The sequence below is a fragment of the Watersipora subatra genome, chromosome 4, assembly GCF_963576615.1.
Source record: "Watersipora subatra chromosome 4, tzWatSuba1.1, whole genome shotgun sequence".
NCBI lineage: Eukaryota > Metazoa > Bryozoa > Gymnolaemata > Cheilostomatida > Watersiporidae > Watersipora > Watersipora subatra.
In genome coordinates, this window is record NC_088711.1 from 57,177,896 (window position 1) to 57,200,472 (window position 22,577).

General features: G+C 34.9%; 1 protein-coding gene across 1 annotated transcript; it reads left to right on the top strand.

The window, feature by feature from the left end:
• The first annotated feature begins 217 nt into the window (after nt 1-217).
• LOC137393488 (transmembrane protease serine 3-like) lies at nt 218-22,466 on the top strand. Its single transcript, XM_068080063.1, has 13 exons — nt 218-255; nt 2,287-2,471; nt 3,158-3,317; nt 4,523-4,654; nt 6,667-6,789; nt 7,078-7,191; nt 8,236-8,356; nt 10,218-10,372; nt 11,785-11,962; nt 12,984-13,160; nt 16,863-16,969; nt 20,205-20,353; nt 22,093-22,466. Exons 2-13 carry the CDS (start codon nt 2,334-2,336, stop codon nt 22,246-22,248), a joined length of 1,710 nt encoding a protein of 569 aa, XP_067936164.1. The 5' UTR covers nt 218-255; nt 2,287-2,333; the 3' UTR covers nt 22,249-22,466.
• Nucleotides 22,467-22,577: the final 111 nt, after the last annotated feature.

The following is a 22,577-nucleotide window of genomic DNA, read 5'->3' on the forward strand; positions in this document are numbered from 1 at the left end:
CGGGTTGTATAATGTTACAATCATTGAACTAAAAACTCCTCGAAACCCACAAAAAGATGTTTTGAGTTCAATGGTTACAATACTCCGTTTGAAAGCAATTAGGGAGCCAAAGCAATGTATGCATGGCTATGTAGCGAGCAATCTCACTAAATTTATACAAATGTAGCTTTTGGCTAACGAGTCCTATTAAATCAGTTTCAAAATCAGGGCTGTTTCCTAGAATATTCAGTCTAAGCGACTTTACATACTCAAAAGGTACTTCATTTTAATTTAGCAAGACACACTCTGCCTCTAAGACTATTGGTATATTTGCGAAATTAAATACTGAAGCTTTGATTCACTGTAATTAAAATGTATGCAATCAAAGATTGCCGGTGTTCGCGCAACCTAAAGCTTTTATCATGGAAAATATCCTCGCCCTCTTGAGAAACACAATGTTTTATCTACATATATTTTAGTATATTTTTTGTTAGAATCAGAATGGAGTTTTTGCACTGCATTTCTCAATATGAGGCAAAATAGCGTGGGAACTTACCTATTTTAACATTTTATATTACACGTTGTTTTCATAACTAGAAATTTGTTGTCATAGATAGGTATAACTATTTTCACAAAGCTTTTATTTGTCCACTTTCTGTTTAAACAATACTTATATCAATCCTCAAGCTTGTGTTTTACATATTTTATGCATTCAGTTCCATCATTATTATATTAGCTAGACTATTCACTAGTTTTTTAGTTTAGACTATAGTTTTTTTGCGTTCTTTTTTATGTTTTGTTGTACACCGCTTTTTAGTTAGTGTACTTGCTGTGGTACCTTGTGGAAAACATATTGTAAAATATGACTATTGATTACCACAATGAAGATTGCTCATATATAACTCATTTATTAATATGTCATAACGTTTTTTATATTCTTAATACATATTCATATATATTGACCTATTATTCTATAACAAAAAATACAAAAGCCACAAGTATATACATTTATTCAATGCAACCTACGACCTTCTCTTGGATATCCCTTATAGTACGAGGCCAAAAAGAATTAAAAAGTGCGTTTGTTTTGATTGTTGGTACGAAAAGACCCGAAGGTCGATGTGTATCATATGAATATTTTGGTGTGTTATTGTATGTATCTCGTATAACCTCACTAGATTTTACTGTAAAAAACAAAGACACTTTTTCCTTCCTTCTCCCTGCTAATGAAACAATGTCTGTGTCTTCCATTAGCTTTGAAAAACTAATCTGACCTCTCAATCTAAATATGAAGCGCAGTGCTTTGTTTTGCATTTTTTCCAATTTATTTATATTTCTCAATCTAAATATATATACATCTATATAAAATATATTAAATTAAAAACTGAAAACTTTTAAAACTGTTTACCACTTAAAGTTTCATGGTTGTTACCATTTACCAGGTAAAACTAAAATCTATATATATCTATATATATATATATATATCTCCCAATTTATATCTCTCCAATTTATATTTTTAAATTGGTTTTAAGCTGATAATAGTGTATATTATAATTCATGCTCTTTAGCTATGTGTATCCATAATTGGGTGTCATGTTCTAATACAAGTGCTCGTTCATGTAAGTCGTGTTGCTTACTTACATGAGATCGTTGCTACAAACTATTTCGGTGATTAAAACTTGTACTAGTTAAAGAGATGTTTTTACTGTCATATCTCTAATTCGTACAGGTTTTAATTGCCGAAGTAGTTTGTAGCGAAGATCTCCAGTAAGCAAGCAACACGACTTACATGATTGAGTACTTGTAGTAGAATATGGCAGCATGTTTAACAAAAAGCACATGAGAAACGTAAACCCATTTTTCTTCGGATGCCGATACTAAAAAAAAGAATTCAAAGTTTTATTAAAAGAGAACCAAATGGTCGGCTTACCACCTTTATTTAGGTGCTGCTTTCGATGATTTCCAAAATTGCCAAAAACACTATAAAACGTAAATGAAAATATGAGTTTATACATCATGGTCGAGGTTTACTCTTTGCCTTTTGGAAAATATTGTTGATCCTTTTAAACTTTGGTACGTATTGCGATAGTTAGGCATGGAAATTATTTGCTTCACGTTTGTTTGACTATTATTATTTTATAAGATTTTCTAGATTTGCATGTTTTTATGATAACTTATTGTACGTCAAAATCAATCGGTTTGAATTATAGAAATTCTGATAACTGTGATATTATTTTCTCAATTCAATTTAGATACTACAATATTGTGTTCATGTATGAACTCACTAATGAATTTGCTTTACTGTAGAATTATTCTTTAGACCACTCGGCTTACAACATGGTCAAGATCTTCTGATGACAGCTAATTACTCATACGCTCGCGTCAACAATGATAATAGCTCAAGTTCAGGAGAGTCAGTAGAGTTTGAGATGACTAGTCTTCGCCAGAATAGCCAGGAACAAGCATCTTTCTCTGATTATGGCTTGCAAGTCGTAAGTTTTAATAATATTTATCAACTCAGCTGAAAGGCATTAAGTAATTGTTCCATATGATTGATACAGCTCATTTTGGATTATAGATATAGATAGATTATAGATAGATAGTTATACCGGTAGATAGTTATAACAGTCAGATTAATCAAACATACTTGTGAACCTCATGTTATACTAATAAGTTTCCCAGTTTCACAACATGTTGAAGATGTAGACAAAAAGTGTTTGAAAATTTTTTTTCCATTTGCATCCAAGACAAGTAAAGTTTTTGCACAAAGTGTGTTTGTGTGGTTATTAAATCTTTTTTCCGATGTCTCAAGATTATACATGTAAATGAAATTTATGGGTTTTGTTGTAGGCTTTTATATATTCTGTCTGTTATAGTCATGAGATTTATTATTTTAACTAAACGCATTGTTGTTTTGATAAACAGTTTCTAGGATCAACATTACATTAAACCGTATTACAGTTAAAACACTTTCTTTCAAAAACTGTTGAAATTTTGGATGAAGTAAGTACGACAAAAGATTTCTCTAGCATCTGACATTTTATAAAGCTTAAAACTGGAATTATCAGCTAATAAAATGCCAGATGAAATCACAATCAAAAATCATAAAGCCAGATAAAATGCTGATAAAATCATATTTAATCTTCGTGTAACGCTGATTGCATGTTGTTATATGCAGCAGCAGCCGCCACGGATACGACATCGAATGACCTGTACTAAGTCCACAGTCATCGCACTTGTCGTTCTTGTAATCATTGGGATACTCGCTTTGACATTGACAGCTCTGCTTGCTACGGGAGTTGTCACACCTCAATCTCTAGGCATATCTGAGACGTCAGGTGAGCTTTATTATAACTTATACTTGTCTAGTTCTATGAAAAAAAGAAGTGTAATCGAAGAGTTAATATTATTCTTCATCGATCGCGTCCTTAATTAAAAGTGAAACGTTTATTGTTAGTGCAGATAGTCTCATCAAACTAGTCGTGGTTAGTGCAGTTGTCATAACTCCAGACATAATGACATACTAGTTTTTTACACTCCGCAAAGAATTTAACTTAAAACCAAACGATCAATATCGGAATTGCAGTGTCATATGTCCTCGTTAATAAAAACAAAAAATATATTTATCTTAAAAGTTCAATTTTACAGAAGAGAAAACATGCGTCTCAAACTTCATGCTTCTAGTTGACAAGATTCTATGATCATTTGAAGAATGTTAACAGTTTGAATTTAGTGTAGACTGACAGAGTGTAGTGTAGACTGACAGAGTGTAGTATAAACTGACAGAGTGTAGCGTAGACTCACAGAGTGTAGTATAGACTGACAGAGTGTAGTGTAGACTGACAGAGTGTAGTATAGATTGACAGAGTGTAGTATAGATTGACAGAGTGTAGCGTAGACTGACAGAGCATAGCGTAGACTGACAGAGTGTAGTGTAGACTGACAGAGTGTAGTATAAACTGACAGAGTGTAGCGTAGACTCACAGAGTGTAGTATAGACTGACAGAGTGTAGTGTAGACTGACAGAGTGTAGTATAGATTGACAGAGTGTAGTATAGATTGACAGAGTGTAGCGTAGACTGACAGAGCATAGCGTAGACTGACAGAGTGTAGTGTAGACTGACAGAGTGTAGTATAAACTGACAGAGTGTAGCGTAGACTGACAGAGTGTGGTGAAACCTTTTAAGCAAATGATTAGTTTCTAGATTATGATTCAGTAATGAAAAATTTCTCCCACATGACTGGCCTAGCAGATTATGATTATGGAAAAATTTTTGTACAATACTATTGATCATCAGCCAATGCATTGCTGGAAGTATATTTTCATTCCACTAGTAGATTTTTCTTTCATGCATTGCCAGAGTAGTAATAAAATCAGTATTAGAAGTGACCTTGACCTTTTATTCACTTTAGGACTTCTGTTGTTGAAGATTGAGGTTACATAACCAAACATCATCACACACAGATGTTTTCTTAAAAGCGATTTCATTCTATCTGAGAACTGTTGTTTTTTACCTATCTATGCTTTTATATCTGTTGCCAGTCACTCCGACCCCCTTTGTGACCTGCGATGAGAAACACTGGAGGTGCAAGAATGGCTATGAATGTATCCCTGTTGGTAGTATTTGTAACGCTGTCGAAGATTGCAGCGATAACTCTGACGAAAAAGGCTGTGGTTAGTTGACATCTACACGCTTAGCCTTTCGACCTACGAAAGTTTATTTCTACTATTTGTGTACATGTTTTTATAGCTTGCAATCAATGTCCAGTTGAAGAAAGTAAAACTGAGTTATTGTGCTGAGACTAAGTTAATTACTCATTTAGAAGACTTGAGTGGTTTCCAAAATTAGTTGACTATATTTCACCGCATTAAGTAGTATATTTTATATGTTAGCTGTTGAAGTTTTGGTATTTCAAGCCATGAAAACCGCTATAAGTATCAGGGTCATAGCAAGATTTATCTGCACATGGAAAAAAATGTCGATCATTTGTAGTCAATTCTATCTGTATGAGTGAAATGTTATTTATTAAATATCCCCAGTTCTATAATGTACTCATTTGAATACTCACCATATATACATGTAGTATAATTGGCCCAAACTTAATAACCGTTAAGATTGTCTAGCTAGATATTGTTATTATTACTGTTTTATATGCAAAAATCTATCGGTAGAGAAATATCTTAATACTAGATGAATGCTCAGCATTGCCCAGGTAATAAAAAAGTCTTTGCAGAGAAAATCTATTTTTATTTAACATATACATAACAAAGAGTGAACTAATAAATTTTAGATGAACTTATATGAGATATTTAAGAGAGATAAGGACAGCTGAGCCTAGTGGTTAGCTCGCCTGTCTTCAAAACTGGTGGTTCCGAGTTCAAATCCAGTGCCAAGCAATTTTTTCGTTGCTAGATTTAAATTGCTATAACCGGACACATGAACGACAGACCGACAAACAAGCCAACTGATAAATGACAAATGCTAAGATTTATATATACTGTGCGCCTTCGGGTTACGATGTCCCTGTTATAATATTTTTTCGCCTTACAAAATGGAACACGATGGTTTTCCATCCTTGCCATACGAATCTTATTTTGCTATACGGTATCAACAGAAAAGATTAGCTCGAAATACAAATTGGGCGGTTGGTGTGCTTATCATATCAAAATAACAAAAACGCCGATATGCTGTTCGCCGCAAGCCCTGTCACAATTTCTCTCAGATAAGCATTCCTCGTGTGAGAAGCGGTGATATTTTCCCTTTCAAACTAGTAGCAATATTGGAGTTGCGAGACTTTCAAACAAAGGGTTAGGGATCAGACCCCTTCCCTTAGCGTGTTAACAACAATCTACTCCAGTAACTGTATATTAGCATTGATAAGTTTTTGTCTCCTCTCTGCTCTACCCACTATATGTACCAACTCAAGTCGCGTCATTCCAAAGATACAGTAATAAAGTTTCGTTCAAAATCGTTCGTTCAAAAATGGTCAAGCATGCGGGAGGCTGCTTCCGAGAACAGCATCGCTTGGGGTTTTTTGTCAAATTAGGTTGAAAAAGGTTTTAATGAGGTTGGCTAAAAGTTATAATAGAAATGAAGCCGGAAACCGATAGGTGATAAAATTTTAGTGATAAAAAAATTAAGTTCAGTAAAATAGGTAAAAATACATACTCAAACTTAGCTTCAAGTGTGTGTTTAGTAAGTTAAATTCAAATTTTATGTTATATGTCCGTCTCAAAGGTAAGAACTCCTTATGGTATCTACTGCTGCTACTGCACATACACGTACATTGTAATGTTACATTTTATTGCAGATCATAACCACTAAATACACTAAAGTTACTATAGGTAACTATAGTAACTAAGGTTAACATACTATTTTGTTACTAATTTTTAATATGTACAGAACTTGTATAAAATTTTAATGATTTTTATCAGGTGACGTCTGCATTTTATAATTGCTATTGGTTTTTATAACCCTCTATACGACATTTTCGCTATACGATGCCAACCCTGGGACGGATTAAAATTGTATGGTGAGGGAGTGCCAGTGATGGAAATACTGTCACTTTATTCCAGTTTGTTGAATAAAATACTGAGATGATACTGAATAAATCGATGCTAAATGCTAGTCTAAATGTTCCACGGTGGTCCTCGCAGACGTTTAGCAGAGTATTCTGGTTTCTTAGAGGGAGGTTGTCAAATGAGTGACAACCTCTATCACCACTGCAGTAATGGTGACTGCATAAAGATTAACTGGAGGTGTGACAGGGAGCCAGACTGCCTGGATGGAGATGATGAAATTGGCTGTGGTAAGTTGCATATTTCTGGAAAACAAGTAAAGACATTATTTTTTATGATTATGTTTAGTTTTAATACCAAAAAGAGCAAAAAACTGAGAATCTTAATTTTTTGTCATCATCTGAGTGAGTTCTGACCACTTAGGAATGACACCATCTATTCTAGCTTTTACGTACAACTCTACCCAATAGGGGAGGTTTCTTTAATGCAATGATTTTTCCCCGTTATGTTTTGTTACTTTGGCAATTATCACCTGTCACTGTGTGTCAGTTTTCATTTTCCTCATTTGTGTTTGCTAGAAAAGTGTGACAACTCCACACAGTTCACATGCAACAATTACGACTGCGTAGCCCTGGGAAGTCGGTGTGATGGAATCTATGATTGTGTAGATAGATCAGATGAATACAGCTGTTGTGAGTTATTCTACCTCATCTGGTGTGATTTTTTCTATACCATCTGACCTTGTTTTGTTATTGAACCATAATATTTTGTGTTCAAGATATTTGCAGTTTTCATTTCAGCACTTCTCGAGGCTGGGGCCTAAGCTCAAATGTGATATATTTCAATTGCTGATGATAGGATTTTGTTTATTAACATTTCTCTACGCCGATTAGACTTCTTGCAGTATATTGTACTGTGGCTGTTGTGATGATGATATCTAGCGTTAGCATCTAAGATTATCTTAATCTCTTGCCTAATCTTTTAGTGCTCTCGTTATCTGTACATATTTCAAAGCGGTGTTATTCACTCTGTATATTAGTTAACAGTATTAATTCTCAATTTCTATGCCTTTTAAGTAGATACGTTTCTCTATCTTTATATACCTATAAAAGTAATGCTTTTCGGTCTATATAGTATATACCCTTTTAAAGGGATGCTGTTCAGTCTATATACCCTATTAAAGAGATGCTTTTCAGTCTATATGCTCTATTAAAGATATGCTTTTCAGTCTATATACCCTTTTTAAAAACATGCTTTTCAGTCTATATACCCTTTTTAAAGGGATGCTTCTCAGTCTATATAGTATATACCCTTTTAACGGGATGCTTTTCAGTCTATATATTCTTTTAAAGTAATGCTTTTTAATCTATCAACCCTTTTAAAGAGATGCTTTCTAGTCTAGGGTATGTATCCTTTTAAAAAGGATGTCTTCAGTCTATATACCCTTGTAAAGGGATACTTTTTAGTCTATGTGTCCTGTAAAAAGGGTGCTTTTCATTCTATATACTCTTAAAAAGGGACGCTTTTCAGTCTATACAGTCATATGTAGAGTATGTACAAAGCTTATAAAGGGATAATTTACAGTCTACATGCCAAAGAAGGGCTTGAAACCTTTTTCAAGGTGAAAATTATTGTCAGGTCAAGATTGTTCCTCGTTTGGAGAAACATATTTTTGTGCAAACGAGTTATTTCGGCAATAGAAGTTTCGTAATCATGACTTGTGCTCCGTGTTGCAGTCAAGTACAAAGGTGACACCATAGAATATACCTACAATAGTTCCTTGATAGATGTCTGCTACACCTCCTATACTTCTACTGCCGCTGCTGCCGGCAGGATATGTGCGCTGCTAGGACATAGGTCAGTTACTAGGCCTCGTACTCTATATGCAGAGACACCTTGATTAATTTATTTTTGAGAAATATTTCAATGCAATTTGAGCAATGCTTGTCTTTAGACTATGTAGACCCACTAAATAATAATGGTAATATTGTACATGTATGAGGCATGTACGGGATTAAATCAAGGAGTTGGAGTGAACCATGATAAGATTCAGTGTGGAAAGATATAAAGGTGAATAGTCTCACACCAATAAAGTTGTCCATTAATTTTCCTTTACCTTGGGGCTAGTAAATTGCACATTATTTACTGTGGGACTTCTGAAATGTTGGTATACAGAATGTCCAGCTTGCAGGGTATACCTAATTTCATTAAAAAATCTTTATAAAGACTTTTATTTTGATGTGCATATTTTAAATTTCATGAAATAGGTGCAAGGACTTTATGGGTGCCTTGGGGTCAACTTGGGGTCAAATATTTTCTAATCCTTTTAAAATATCTTATATTAAAATTAATCCAACCAACCACATATCTCCTAGGCCTCAGTTTCTCATGTATATCTATTGTAATTTTATAATTGCCTTCAAATATGAAGATCTTTTACAACTTTGGAAGGTATAATTCACAACGATTTACCTGCGAGTCGTGTAATCGCAACTTCTTAGTGGTACTCTCTAGTTAATTTATCCACGGCTTCTTTTAGTGTTGTAATAGCAAATCTGTCCACCCAGCTCTTTTATACATTTTATATGACTAGATATAATATTTCATTACAAAGATTATATGTAGTAAAGATATATATTCATGCTACAGACAGTAGCTGTTTTGGATATTGAAGCCTGGTCAGTGCAGCTCAGAGCCAGCAAGGGAGACAAATCCCATTGCCTATGAGAGTTCACTTCCTGCCATGAAACAACTAAGTTGCCTCGCAGACTTTAAGAAAGTCAATGCGCTGACACTAGAGTGCTCAAATCACAAAAGTGATGAGCTTCGCACTAAGGCTAATAGTGTCGCATCTCTCACAGAGTGCTCAACCAAACCGAAATAAGGAAGCATAATACTCATGGTACAGACAGTACTGTTTTGGATGTTGAAGCCTCAATATTCGAAACAAACATACTGAAGATAAATAGAATATACATTTTATGTATTTTTCTAAATATTTCGCACACCATTCTCACAGTTCAATTCTAAATTCCTTAATTAGTGCTTTCAACTATCGTGTATGCAGTCCAGCCAATCCTCTGCTTATCCTCGCCATCCTTTTCTCCTTCCGGGCATGTTTAAAAGCCAGTTCACATTGTTGCAGTTATTCAAAAGCAATATTTATGTGTTAGACACGAACTATTTTTTTGACCACTTTGTATACTAGTTTTTCATGTGCACAGTAATCTTTACCATAACCCTTTACCTGGTGTTAGGAAATAAGATTGTTCTAAATGAAACTTCGAAATCCCTACTTTCTTTTTGGTAGACCGATGCTCTACCACCAGCGCCAATCAATCACCTTGCTGCATTGTGGAATAATTGTGAAGTTATTTTTTAAACTTGTTGATCTCTCACAGCACGCCACACTGCTAGGGTAATAGTCACTAATAACATACCTGCATGAGGAATATTCTTATCAATCTGCTATCTTTTTACATGCACTTGATCTATGCGCTTTTATCATCAACACTTAAATAACACGGTCATTAGTAAAGTTTGCACGAATAAAAACACAATCATGAAGGTGGATACCGTTCCACTCTCCAGGGTCATCCCATAGCCTAGGAATTACAATGTCACATTTCAATCCTGCTGAACAGACTAATAAATGTAAAAGGATTTTCTAATGACATATGACAACATTGCCAGTGTTTCAATTGTCCATTGTTAACAGGTATGAAGGTGCAAAGAGCTCGCCTATACCACGAGATGACAACTCTGCTCTTGCAGCAAATATCACTGTATTTCCTCAAGAATCGAATTCTACTGGAACTTTCTCCTTATCAGCTGATTCTTCATGCAGAAGTGCTGTACATCTAGAGTGCAAAGGTCTGAATTCGTTTAGCGATGAAACTTTGTGAACCTGAGGCTATTTTTCTACTAAGATTTTTGTATCTGATGTTGCGTCCTCACTAAAAATTCTGTTTTTGAGGCTATTTCGTCATTAGACTTGCTGTATCAAAAGCTATTTTGTCACTAAAAATTGAGTACATGAGCCACAGTGTTACTAAAATTGTGTGCATGAGTCATGGTGTTACTACAAATTGTGTACATGCGCCATGGTGTTACTAGAATTGTGTACATGAGCCATGGTGTTACTAGCATTGTGTACATGAGCCATGGTGTTACTAGAATTGTGTACATGAGTCATGGTGTTACGAGAATTGTGTACATGAACCATGGTGTTACTAGAATTGTGCGCATGAGCCATGGTGTTACTAGAATTGTGTACATGAGCCATGGTGTTACTAGAATTGTGTACATGAGCCATGGTGTTACTAGAATTGTGTACATGAGCCACGGTGTTTCTAGAATTGCGTACATGAGCCATGGTGTTACTAGAATTGTGTACATGAGCCATGGTGTTACTAGCATTGTGTACATGAGCCATGGTGTTACTAGAATTGTGTACATGAGCCATGGTGTTACTAGAATTGTGTACATGAGTCATGGTGTTACGAGAATTGTGTACATGAACCATGGTGTTACTAGAATTGTGCGCATGAGCCATGGTGTTACTAGAATTGTGTACATGAGCCATGGTGTTACTAGAATTGTGTACATGAGCCATGGTGTTGCTAGAATTGTGTACATGAGCCATGGTGTTACGAGAATTGTGTGCATGAACCATGGTGTTACTAGAATTGTGTGCATGAGCCATGGTGTTACTAGAATTGTGTGCATGAGCCATGGTGTTACGAGAATTGTGTGCATGAACCATGGTGTTACTAGAATTGTGTACATGAGCCACAGTGTTACTAGAATTGTGTACATGAGCCATGGTGTTACGAGAATTGTGTGCATGAGCCATGGTGTTACTAGAATTGTGTGCATGAGCCATGGTGTTACTAGAATTGTGTACATGAGCCACAGTGTTACTAGAATTGTGTACATGAGCCATGGTGTTCCTAGAATTGTGTACATGAGCCACGGTGTTACTAGAATTGTGCGCATGAGCCATGGTGTTACTAGAATTGTGTACATGAGCCATGGTGTTACGAGAATTGTGCGCATGAGCCATGGTGTTACTAGAATTGTGTACATGAGGCTATTGTTACTATAATTGTGCATCTGAGGCTATTGTTGCAATAAACTTGCATAGAGTTGCAGTTTCCATGCAACTCCTCTATATCTTCATACTGACTACTCTCAAGTGGTTACCGGGAAGGAAGTAAGAAGCGTGAAGGATTTAATTCTTTCATATTTCATGCAATTGCTTGTCACGTTTAGTTCATTTGTAGCTTGCGGGGAGTCTACTAAGGCTATTTGGTCCCCTTATCTGGTTGGGGGCGATGCAGCCGTATCTATCTCGGACTGGCCATGGCAGGTCAAATTAAACATAGCTAACAAGATCTGTGGTGGAACAATAGTGGGTGAGAGTTGGGTGCTGACTGCAGCCCACTGCGTGTCTCGCTACACGTAGGTCACTTCTTGTTTCTCCTAGCAGTAGGAGTCGTGATCTGTCATCTACATGTAAAATATTATCTTTTAATATTTGTATTTTAGTTATGAGTCCTTAAATAAGAACAGCTGACTCTTAAGCCTGAGTATTTTATTATTATTGGCCATTGTCTGTTTGTCTGCTGATTTTCCTGTCATAAAACAATCTTTATTTTCTAAGTGACATGTTTATTCTGAGGTTATGGAAGTTGGCTGATTAGCTCAGTTGGTTAGAATACCAGTTTAATAACCTGAACGCTGTGGGTTTGAGCTTCATATTAACCAACATTTTAGTAATCTCACTAATTGCATTTACAGAATTTTGTGATTGCGTGAAAGTCAGCACATTTACAATGTCTGTAATATTATTGGCTGCTGTCTGTCTGTTTTTCTGTTACAAAACTATCATTATTCTTCGGTCAACGCAATTATTCTGAGACTTCTGAAAGTGGCCGATTAGCTCAGCTGGTTGGAGGGTCAGTCAAATAAGCTGAATTTTCTGGGTTCAAGCTCCATATTGGTCACCATTTTAGTCATCAGAAGTTTTTGTGATTACATGAAACTTGGCGCATAAAAACATCTATCAATAGTTTTACAAGCCGAATGATAGCAGTAGCTATCATTCGGCATGTAAAAATACAATATATTTTATATTGTATTTATAGTATATATTGTATATATACAAAGATAGCGGTAGCTATCATTCTATATACATAGACAACTGTTAGTGTTGAGATGTGTGTCAGTTGATGTATAAGTCTCTAACTGTTAAGTACCTTATTATACCTTCTCTTACATTCAATAGGCACAAATAATGCCTGCTAAACATCTACTTTGAGCTAAAACTGCATGACTAGCCACTATATGACCAGCAGAGCCAAGTTTTTTGAGAAACGACAGATTTTTTGTTCTCTTTGCTATTCTACTAAAAGGCGCCTATTGTTTTTAATATTACTTTTTGCTGTCATATATTGAGTGTTTACACTGTACTCTTTTAAAGGGCATCTGATGTCAAGGTTACATACGGGTCAAGTAAATTCAGTGGCGATGGAGGTGGCCACAGGTCTGTAAAAAGGATTGTTCTCCACACCAACTTCTCCGAAAACATTTATCAAGACTATTTTACTACCTACTCATATGACCTCGCCTTGCTAGAGGTCGCACGTATGGCATATAGGTAAGGTTGTAAATAGTGAGTCCAATTGTAATCTTTCTATTTCACCCTCTTTGCTCGTCTTGTCTTACATATCGACCTTTACAATAGTTCTACTTTGACTGCAGCGGATAAAATATATTTGCCATATCTATATTAATAACTCATACTTTAACATTGTGTGAGCGCGTGTCTGTCTGTTTGTTAGTCTGCGTGAACACTGTGTTTCCACATTTTCAACCGATTTCATCCAGACTTCACACTCATGCGCTCCGTGTTTTTTGCAAGGTCGCTACGAATATTTTCTTTCAAAACTCCATCTGGTTTTTGAGAAACAGCCTCGTATTCCGTCTCTATTCTGTTGGTCTCTTTGCAACTATACATGTCATAGTCGTGTTTTGCCTTAATCTGAGCGTTTTAACCGTTATCAAGATATGTCGATTCTCATCTTAAAATATCCTGGCAGTTAAGTCAACTCAAACATTAAAACAAATTGCAAATGATAGAAAAATACTGATACTTCCTAATAAAATCAACTAAAATATTGCGCATCTTCATCATGTTTACGTTGAGGTGACCAGACTTAGTAGGAACTTAAATGTTGTGATATTGTGTTGTTTTAGCATATACAGATCACTGCAGGCAAAATAAACTTTTCAACTTTTTTACCCATAACTTAAATGGAACAGTTTCTGTTTCATCATGTCAGCAGTTTAACCGAGATCAGAATGAATTACGAATGAAACAATAACAATGAAAGTTGACAGACAACCTGTAATGTGCAGTAGACATATAATGCTGCCGCATCTGCTAGTACTGCAAATTGCTCAACGCGATTTACTGCACATTTACTTCCATGACGCATTACGTGAAACCCAGCTGTTCATGCATACTGCAAGTGGGCATAAGTGTGAAATTGATACTGTGGATCAACTGACACTGATGGATTTTCAAGCATCTGTACTGCATTCTACATAATTGTCAGATGCCATATTTACAATGCCTTGTTTCACAAGCTTACGGGCTTGTGCTCTAACCCCCATACCATTTCATGATAGGAGCTGGGCCATATCACCGGTCTGATTGATGAAATTGGGGTCTTTGTATTGCATTCTCATTAAGGTTATATATAAAAACCATAATAGATTTTCATTTTAATCAAATGCAACATGCTAATTGCAATCAATTTGTTTGCCCAATCATATTTAAGTTTGAGTAGCATTCACTTCTTACGACCTCGTTGTGGTTGGGTCAAGGTCAACTCTATACTTGATGCTGTGATGAATTTGCATGACAATGTGCTGTGTATATATGTACGATGTAATGTGCTGTGTATATATGTACAATGTAATGTGCTGTGTATATATGTACAATGTAATGTGCTGTGTATATATGTACAATGTAATATGCTGTGTATTTATGTACAATGTAATATGCTGTGTATATGTACAATGTATATGTACAATGTAATGTGATGTGTATATATGTACAATGTAATGTGCTGTGTATATATGTACAATGTAATGTGCTGTTTATATATGTACAATGTAATATGCTGTGTATATATGTACAATGTAATGTGCTGTGTATATATGTATAATGTACTGTGCTGTGTATATATATGTACAATGTAATGTGCTGTGTATATATGTACATTCAATATGCTGTGTATATATGTACAATGTAATGTGCTGTTTATATATGTACAATGTAATGTGCTGTTTATATATGTACAGTGTAATATGCTGTGTATATATGTACATTCAATATGCTGTGTATATATGTACAATGTAATGTGCTGTGTATATATGTACAATGTAAGGCAAAAGTTCTTACTGCATTTAGTACTGCGAAATGAGCACTATCAACACTTCTACTGCATACAGCACGGCACACTTTGCAGTAGGCAATACCGCCACTGCACTAATACTGCTTACTGCACACTAATAAATAGTTGTACTGCATGTATAATGTATACTGTATACTGCGCAGTAGTTAAAGTATGCAACGAAATTATACCACATAGTGTATGGCTGTGACATGCACTATGTGGTATAATTGGTATGCTTACTACTGCACTGCTAATGCAACTACATCAGATGGACATTCAGGCAAAAATTTACTGCAACTGTAATGCATTTTGTATCTAGACATCAGTGAATACATATCAATGTGTAGTTATGATTGTTTTTGTAAGGTCACAACCCTGTTTGCCAGCTTGCCGATTTTAAAAGATGCTCAAACGCCGCATTGCTTGTTTCTATTTCAATCAGAAGCCTGAGTACAGATTTTGGATCATGTCTTTTTCTCAGTAGGTTTACTCGCATCTGTCAGACAGTATTGATGTGACCACAGAGAACTAGATTGGACTAATCGAATAAATAATCTTGCTCTAACTTCGTAGTACCCGATGTGACGTGCCTACATCTAACTACAGCTTTGTAGAGTTTTTCTACCATAAATAAAATAGTGGAAAACTTTCACTCAGTCCAGAAAGAGTAATCTCTTACCTACACAAGGGTTTGAAAGTTAATGAGTTACTGTAAAACCTCTAATTGAATGCCATGGCGCTCTATTTTTCAACCCTTATGTAGTGGCGATCAATGGAGGCGGTCAATTAAAGGTTTTACTGTAACTCGAGTCATATGACCTGGAGGCAATTTTTATTTAGTTTTCTCCAAACTAAAAATAACTTATTAATCACATCAGAACTATTAAGCTGGTAACAACATAATATGTCATTACATCGTATAATTAAAAAAACTAGCGTAATAGTTCTAAACTGTGATTTTGTTTTTATGTTATAAAATGTTGGTGCAAATGCCAAATTGATGTAAAATAAAGTGAAACATTGAATATCTTACTTACTTTACAGTCCAAGTGCTGCAGCGTTAAACACCCAGTATTTCTTAAATACACACGGTGGTTCAATAAGCTTATTATTATTGCATTTGCTGTTCAAACTTGCATTCCTTTATGAGTGCACTCAACTTTCATATATGAAGTACAGTCAATCTTAGACAGTTGCTTGCCTTAACATATGCGCATATTGAGCCATCATTTGACTGTGCGCCAGAAGTAATTTTTAAAAGATGTCATCAAACTTTCTCCAACCATTACAGTTTAATAAACACAAATGAGTTGAGATTAAATGATAAAATTTAGGCAAGTATGACAAGTTAAATTAAGTTAAATAATTAAATCATATATCGTAGAAGGTAAGCTCATTTAGACACTATAGGTACTGTGTTATTACACCTAATTAAAAAAAATGTCTGACTAAGGAGTCAAATATTGCTGGCAGCTCGCTGTCTGACGATACAAGCAAACTTATATCCCTTTTGCAACAGCTAAAACCAGGAATGTCACACTACATGAACTTTTGTTTTTATCAAAGTTTTTTAAATGTTACGAAGCAGCACACGAAAAACCTCTTATTTTTAGCCACTCAAGAAATATGAAAACAGCCAACTTTATCAATTGCTTGCTATAAATACTGACATGAAGGATTGCAGAGGCTGCAGTAAGATTGCATGTTCGGTAGCATTTTGAACCGCATGAGGTGTGGACTAAAGGAAACAGATCTAAAATTAGCTCTAACATAAATTAACGAATGACAAAGTTATTACCGTGTAAAGTTAGTAAGTCACGTCCTCCATGTTAGCCCGCTTAATGTTGCCATTCTTATCTTGTAATGTCTCTATGCTTGTTGTCTTGGTCTTCCAGTAGCTCAGTTCAGCCGGTGTGTCTACCCACACAGGATGATGTCATATCAGACCAGACAATCTGCTACATCACTGGATTTGGCTCAATCGTTGTGAGCCCATCAAATCGTGAGCCATTTTCACCTATGTCTTCCTTTTTACCGTGTGATTAGTATTTGGGATTGCCTCCCCTACTTTAGACTGGTTTGAGCTATTTATTACAGAATACAGTACAAATAAGCTGATTTTATTGACAGATCACTTGAGTTGCTCAATTTATATATATTATAATAATATAATATATTATTATAATATATATTTTTTATATATAAAAAATATATATTATATTTTTTTTATCATGTGATATTTTTTCGTCATGTGGTATCAACAAAAATTCATCTTGAAATTCAAATTTGGCAGTCGTTGTGCTGAAAGCGTCAGAATAACGAAGATGCCGATATGCTATTTGTTAAAACATTTTGAAACAATTTGCTTCCACAACACATGAAAGAGATACGATGCTCGCTCTCTCTTTCTCACTTCAACGTTGTTTACTATTAGTTATAGTGAAAACGAAACTTGAAACAGATAGATGATAAAATTTTAGCCGATAACAAATTTGAAATTTAGTAAAGTACATACGAAAACTAAGCTTCAAATCTGTGTTTAGTAAGCTAAATTCATTTAAGTTAAATTCAAAGTTTATATTATACGTCTGTCTCGTAGGTAAGAACTCCCTATGGTATGTACTGCCCAAAGTACATTGTAATGTTATATTTTATTGCAGATCATAACCACAAAATGCACTAAATACACTTAAGTTACCGTAGGTAATTATAGTTACCAAGGTTAACATATTATTTTGTTACTAATTTTTAATATTTACCGTGCGTATATAAGATTTTAACTATTTTTACCCGGGGGTGTTTGCATCAGATAATTACCATGGGTTTCTATTAATATCCCTCTATACGACATTTTCACCTTATGATACTAACATTGGAACGAGTTAAAATCGTATAGCAAGGGTACACATGTGTATTAATTAATTAATATTACCTTTTGCGTTTGTTTTGTTTCTTGAAAAAATTTTAAAAGTTAAATTTTGTTACCAGTATATCCTAGTTTTTTAATTAGTAATTTTCAAATATACCGCATCAATTTCAAATGTGCCTTTGTTTTGTGCACTCATATTTCCGGTTTCTTTCAAATCTGTAAAAGCTAAATGCGTTTCACTTGGACAATTGTACTCTCTGGAGTAGGAATTACATCTACATTCTCTCTTCGTTCAGTCAGACAAAGTATCAGACAAAAAGCCCGATATCTCATTTTTACATTTGCACCAATATCGAAAGGTACCGGTATCGTCCATCAAAACTTTGAATACAATTGAGTATCTGTTGCAACAGTAACCTCTGTTTATACACACAGTTCCATGAGCTGATTGCTTATTTTTTCTCTCAATTTATTTAAACTGCACAAAACACTTTTCTCATGATATGAATTTTAAAAGTTAGAATGGTAAAAATATTGAATATGTTAAAAAAGATAAATTTTCTGAGCAAAGAGTTTTTTACTACCCGGGCAATGCTCGTTATTCGCCTAGTATAATTTAAACAAGGTGGCTGCCCAACTAATTGAACAAATACCCAGAATAGCTAGTTTTAAAGATGAACTTGCACTACCCACACAAAATTTTAGTCGATTTTTTCAGAATGTATCGGTATTTTTCTATCATTTGCGTTTGTTTTTTATGTTTGAGGTGATCTGACAAGCAGGATGTTTCAAGATTAAAATTGACAAAAGTTGATCGCTGTTAAAACTCAGCCCAGAAAAAAATACTCGCCGAAATCACATCACTAGTTCATTGGCTGACTGATATTCTCTCGTTATTGGTATAGGCTATTGTGTTCAAGTTGCAGCGTTATGCGTCTCTATTCTGTTTGGTCTCTTTTTTGAAGTGCAACAAATAGACGGCATTATCGCTTTTGGGCTTAATCTGCTCGTTTAACCGCGATCAAGTTTTGTCGATTTTATTCCTGAAACATCCTGGTAGTCAGATCACCTCAAACATCAAAAACAAGCGCAAATTATGGAAAAATACTGATACTTTCGGATAAAATCTACTAAAGTTCTGTGTAAGTTCATCTCCAATGAACATTATAGAACTATATAGCTTATAGAGCTATATAGCTTATAGAGCTATATAGCTTCAACAATCTCCCACCTAATATTCGTTCTCTTAGCAGAGAAAGGCATTTTAAACATTATATGTCAAACTATTTATTCAACTTTAATGGCTAATTGTTGCTTTTTTTTCCTTTTTTTGTTGTTTTTGTTTTACTATTGTTGTATGGCCTAATTTGGAAAAACATTTTTATTTTTGAAATGAAATTATTGCCAACAAAGTACTATATATAGAGTTTTGATAATAATTAAACTATTCGTTGATGAGCTGACCACCCTAGTTACCACCCTAGTTACTACCCTAGTTACCACCCTAGTTACCACCCTAGTTACCACCCTAGTTACCACCCTAGTTACCACCCTAGTTACCAAGATAGTTCAAAATAGAAAAGAACAAGTTAAGAAAGTTGTTCGTAACCAAAAAGCAGGTAAAATTGAGGAATGTAATGTGTTTTTGTTCTATACCGTTCACATCTCAATTGCTTTAGCATTTCAAAAGGAATGTTGTAGACCCTTTTTAGACATTTTAGGCCTTTCTAGTCACCTAGACTCAAAATCATTCGTCCGCATTAATGATTGAATTGATTGCAGCTGTTTATGACAATCTGTTTTGCATCAAAAGTTTTAATTTGCTTCCGTTCATTAGTTTAAAGCGTGTTTTTTTCTTAACACCTTCCATTCCATGAGGCTGAGCAGCTACTAACTCCAAGGTACTCACTAATTTTTTCATAAAGCAATCAAAATGATAAGTTTTTTAAAACTTGTAGTTTGAAGGCAGATCGATTGTCACGTCATCGCTGTCGATGTACGACTGAGGATCTCTTCTTTCTGATCAACTACAATTTTATGTTTAGTTGAGTTCAGTGGGATCCGCTGAAAATTGTTGGCTTGCACGTTATTAGGTCTATCGATATAAGGACAAGGAAGTAGATGGCATTGCTGAATCATATTGTTTTGATTGACTGGACTTCCTTGTTGTAACGCGACTATAACCACATCTTGTGATAGCAAATCACTCACAAATGAATAAACACTTTGCTTCTTTATGAGCTGAAAGAGTCAGAAGTTTTGTCACCAGCAGGCAGGAGATTATTATTATGATGGCCGAACCTCTAAAATGTGATTATGGTATATTATTAAATTGTGATTATAATATTTGCATATTTTAATTTTTCAGCGGTTTATCCAACTGATCTTCAGGAAGCAAAAACAAAAGTCTGGGAGAAAGCCGCTTGCGCCAAGGAATACAAGAAAGCATACGGATTTGATATGCCTGATGAATGGCTATGCGCCGGTTACAGAACTGCTGGTATAGACAGTTGTGGGGTGAGTTACTAAATCTCTCTTTATCGCTGCTTTACTAACTTGAGATATGTAGGTCTCGCGTGTGCCTACGGTAAATACATCATTGCATCTCTTTTCTGGGCAAGAAATAGCGTAAATCTGTATTTATAAATCTCAGTGTTTGTCTTTTTCCTTTTTGTTAAACCCTGTGTCCAATTATAGCAATTATAATCTAGCAATGAAAAATCTGCATGGCACTGGATTTGATCTTGGGTCCCCAGGCGGCAAACTTAACCATTCACCTACATGGAATACAATGGATTTGTTAGGCAAATAGCCATTACATTGGTTAAGATACTCACGCTTAAAGCACTTGCTTGGGGTTAATAACTAGCACTGTTAACTGTTAAAGATTGATAAGCTGGCCCAAAGCGGGTATTGTGTTAGTAAAGATTTTAGTAATGATCTAACTTTCCAGATAAGTTACTCAAATTCATTAGGTAATTATTCTATTAACCATGCAATGCTGGGCAGTTGGCTAGTTGTTGAATAATTCACAAACTTATTATGACATAATGAGCTTATTGATGTGCTATGAACAAAAAACTAGGCGAGATTTTGTTCTTATGTTGGTTATGCCTAATTTAGAACTGGTACTATTTCAAGGCTAACCCTAAGCTGTTCTATAGGGAATCACCCAAATGGTTTGCAATGGGCAGACAACCCAACTTGTCCAGGTAACGGAAATACCAGCTCAATGTGACTAGTTATACTTCGACCGATTCCCTGGCAGATGTTCGTACAGTTTAATGTTTGTACAACTAAATACAGTAATCCTTGCTACTTTGCTACTCACCTCTCAGGGTTTTAGTACTTCGCTGCTAGCCAATGTTCATTAAAAACAAAAAACAATAAAAGAAAATTAATTAAATGAATATTAAAAAAATTGAAACGTATAAATATACTTAGAGAGAATACATTACAAATGTGACTTCCTTCTCACAATGAACCCATTAATCACAAGTACGAATATTCAGGCCAGATGAAGTCCAAACTATGCCCTTTCTACGCAAAGTGCATTCTCTGGTTTGGAATTCTGGGACTGAAGTTGATATGTAAACTGCAAGTCAACCGAGATAACTTCAATTTACTTACTTAAAATATTATTATATATTCTATATAATAATATATAGTATATAATATAATAATAGTATATAACTTATTACTTATATACTTATTTACTAATATATGAAATAAATACTATATGTTTAGAAAGCAGTTAGAGTGTTTTGGTGTTAAATTTTGGCTCATACATCGACTTTAAACAATTACTTTCTATTGCGCGAATTTTCACTTATTGTGAGGAACACCTGTCCTCATTAACAGTGAAAAGTGAGGGATTACTCTATTACTTCTTTGAAACTACATGAAAGTGTACAACTGAAATTGTCTGATGAGATGCCCTAAATGCCTCAGAGATAACTAAAGGGTTGCTAGAAAATTGTGGTAGCTTTCATCTCTCAAAATATATATGGATTGCCAAATGAGTACGTGGAATGCTCATTAAATAGGCTAAAGTTTTGACAGTGAACTGATTGTAAACACAGAGTGCGGTATTAAATTTGTTCTGTACATTTTTCATACAAATGATTAATGAGTAATCATGACAAGCCAGTATGCTCCCACCTGCATCTAGCTTCTCTGTAGGATGTGGTCTAAGCATTTTCATCACATCGCTAGAGCTATATTTTTAGAAATATTATGCTCTTTCTGTTTGATAGGGTGACAGTGGTGGACCACTTGTTTGTCAAATGAATAGACGCTGGGTGCTGCATGGAATTGTATCCTGGGGAAGCACGTGTAGGCAGGCTATGCCGTCGGCGTATGCGAGAGTCTCCGTGGCTAGTGATTGGATCAGACAGTATACCGATAGCTGACGTTCTTGTGATATGAAAATTGATGGTGCTATCTGTTCTATAAATATGTATTCGCTTTTCAATCTCATAACTATAATTCCTTTTCCTAACATTCCTTTTTGCTAAATTTTTACAGTTGCAATTGTTATATATTGTTTTTCATTTTACGATATGAAATATTATAATGATATATGTAAATGAGCTAGCTCTTTTACTTTTGCATTCATTAAAAGATTCAAAAATCACATATCAGCTGTTTGTACTATGATCAAGGAACAAATAGGCAAGGCAAGAACTGTGATGTCCTATTTCCTGTCTGTAGACTGTATGTGGATAACAATAGTAGCCCA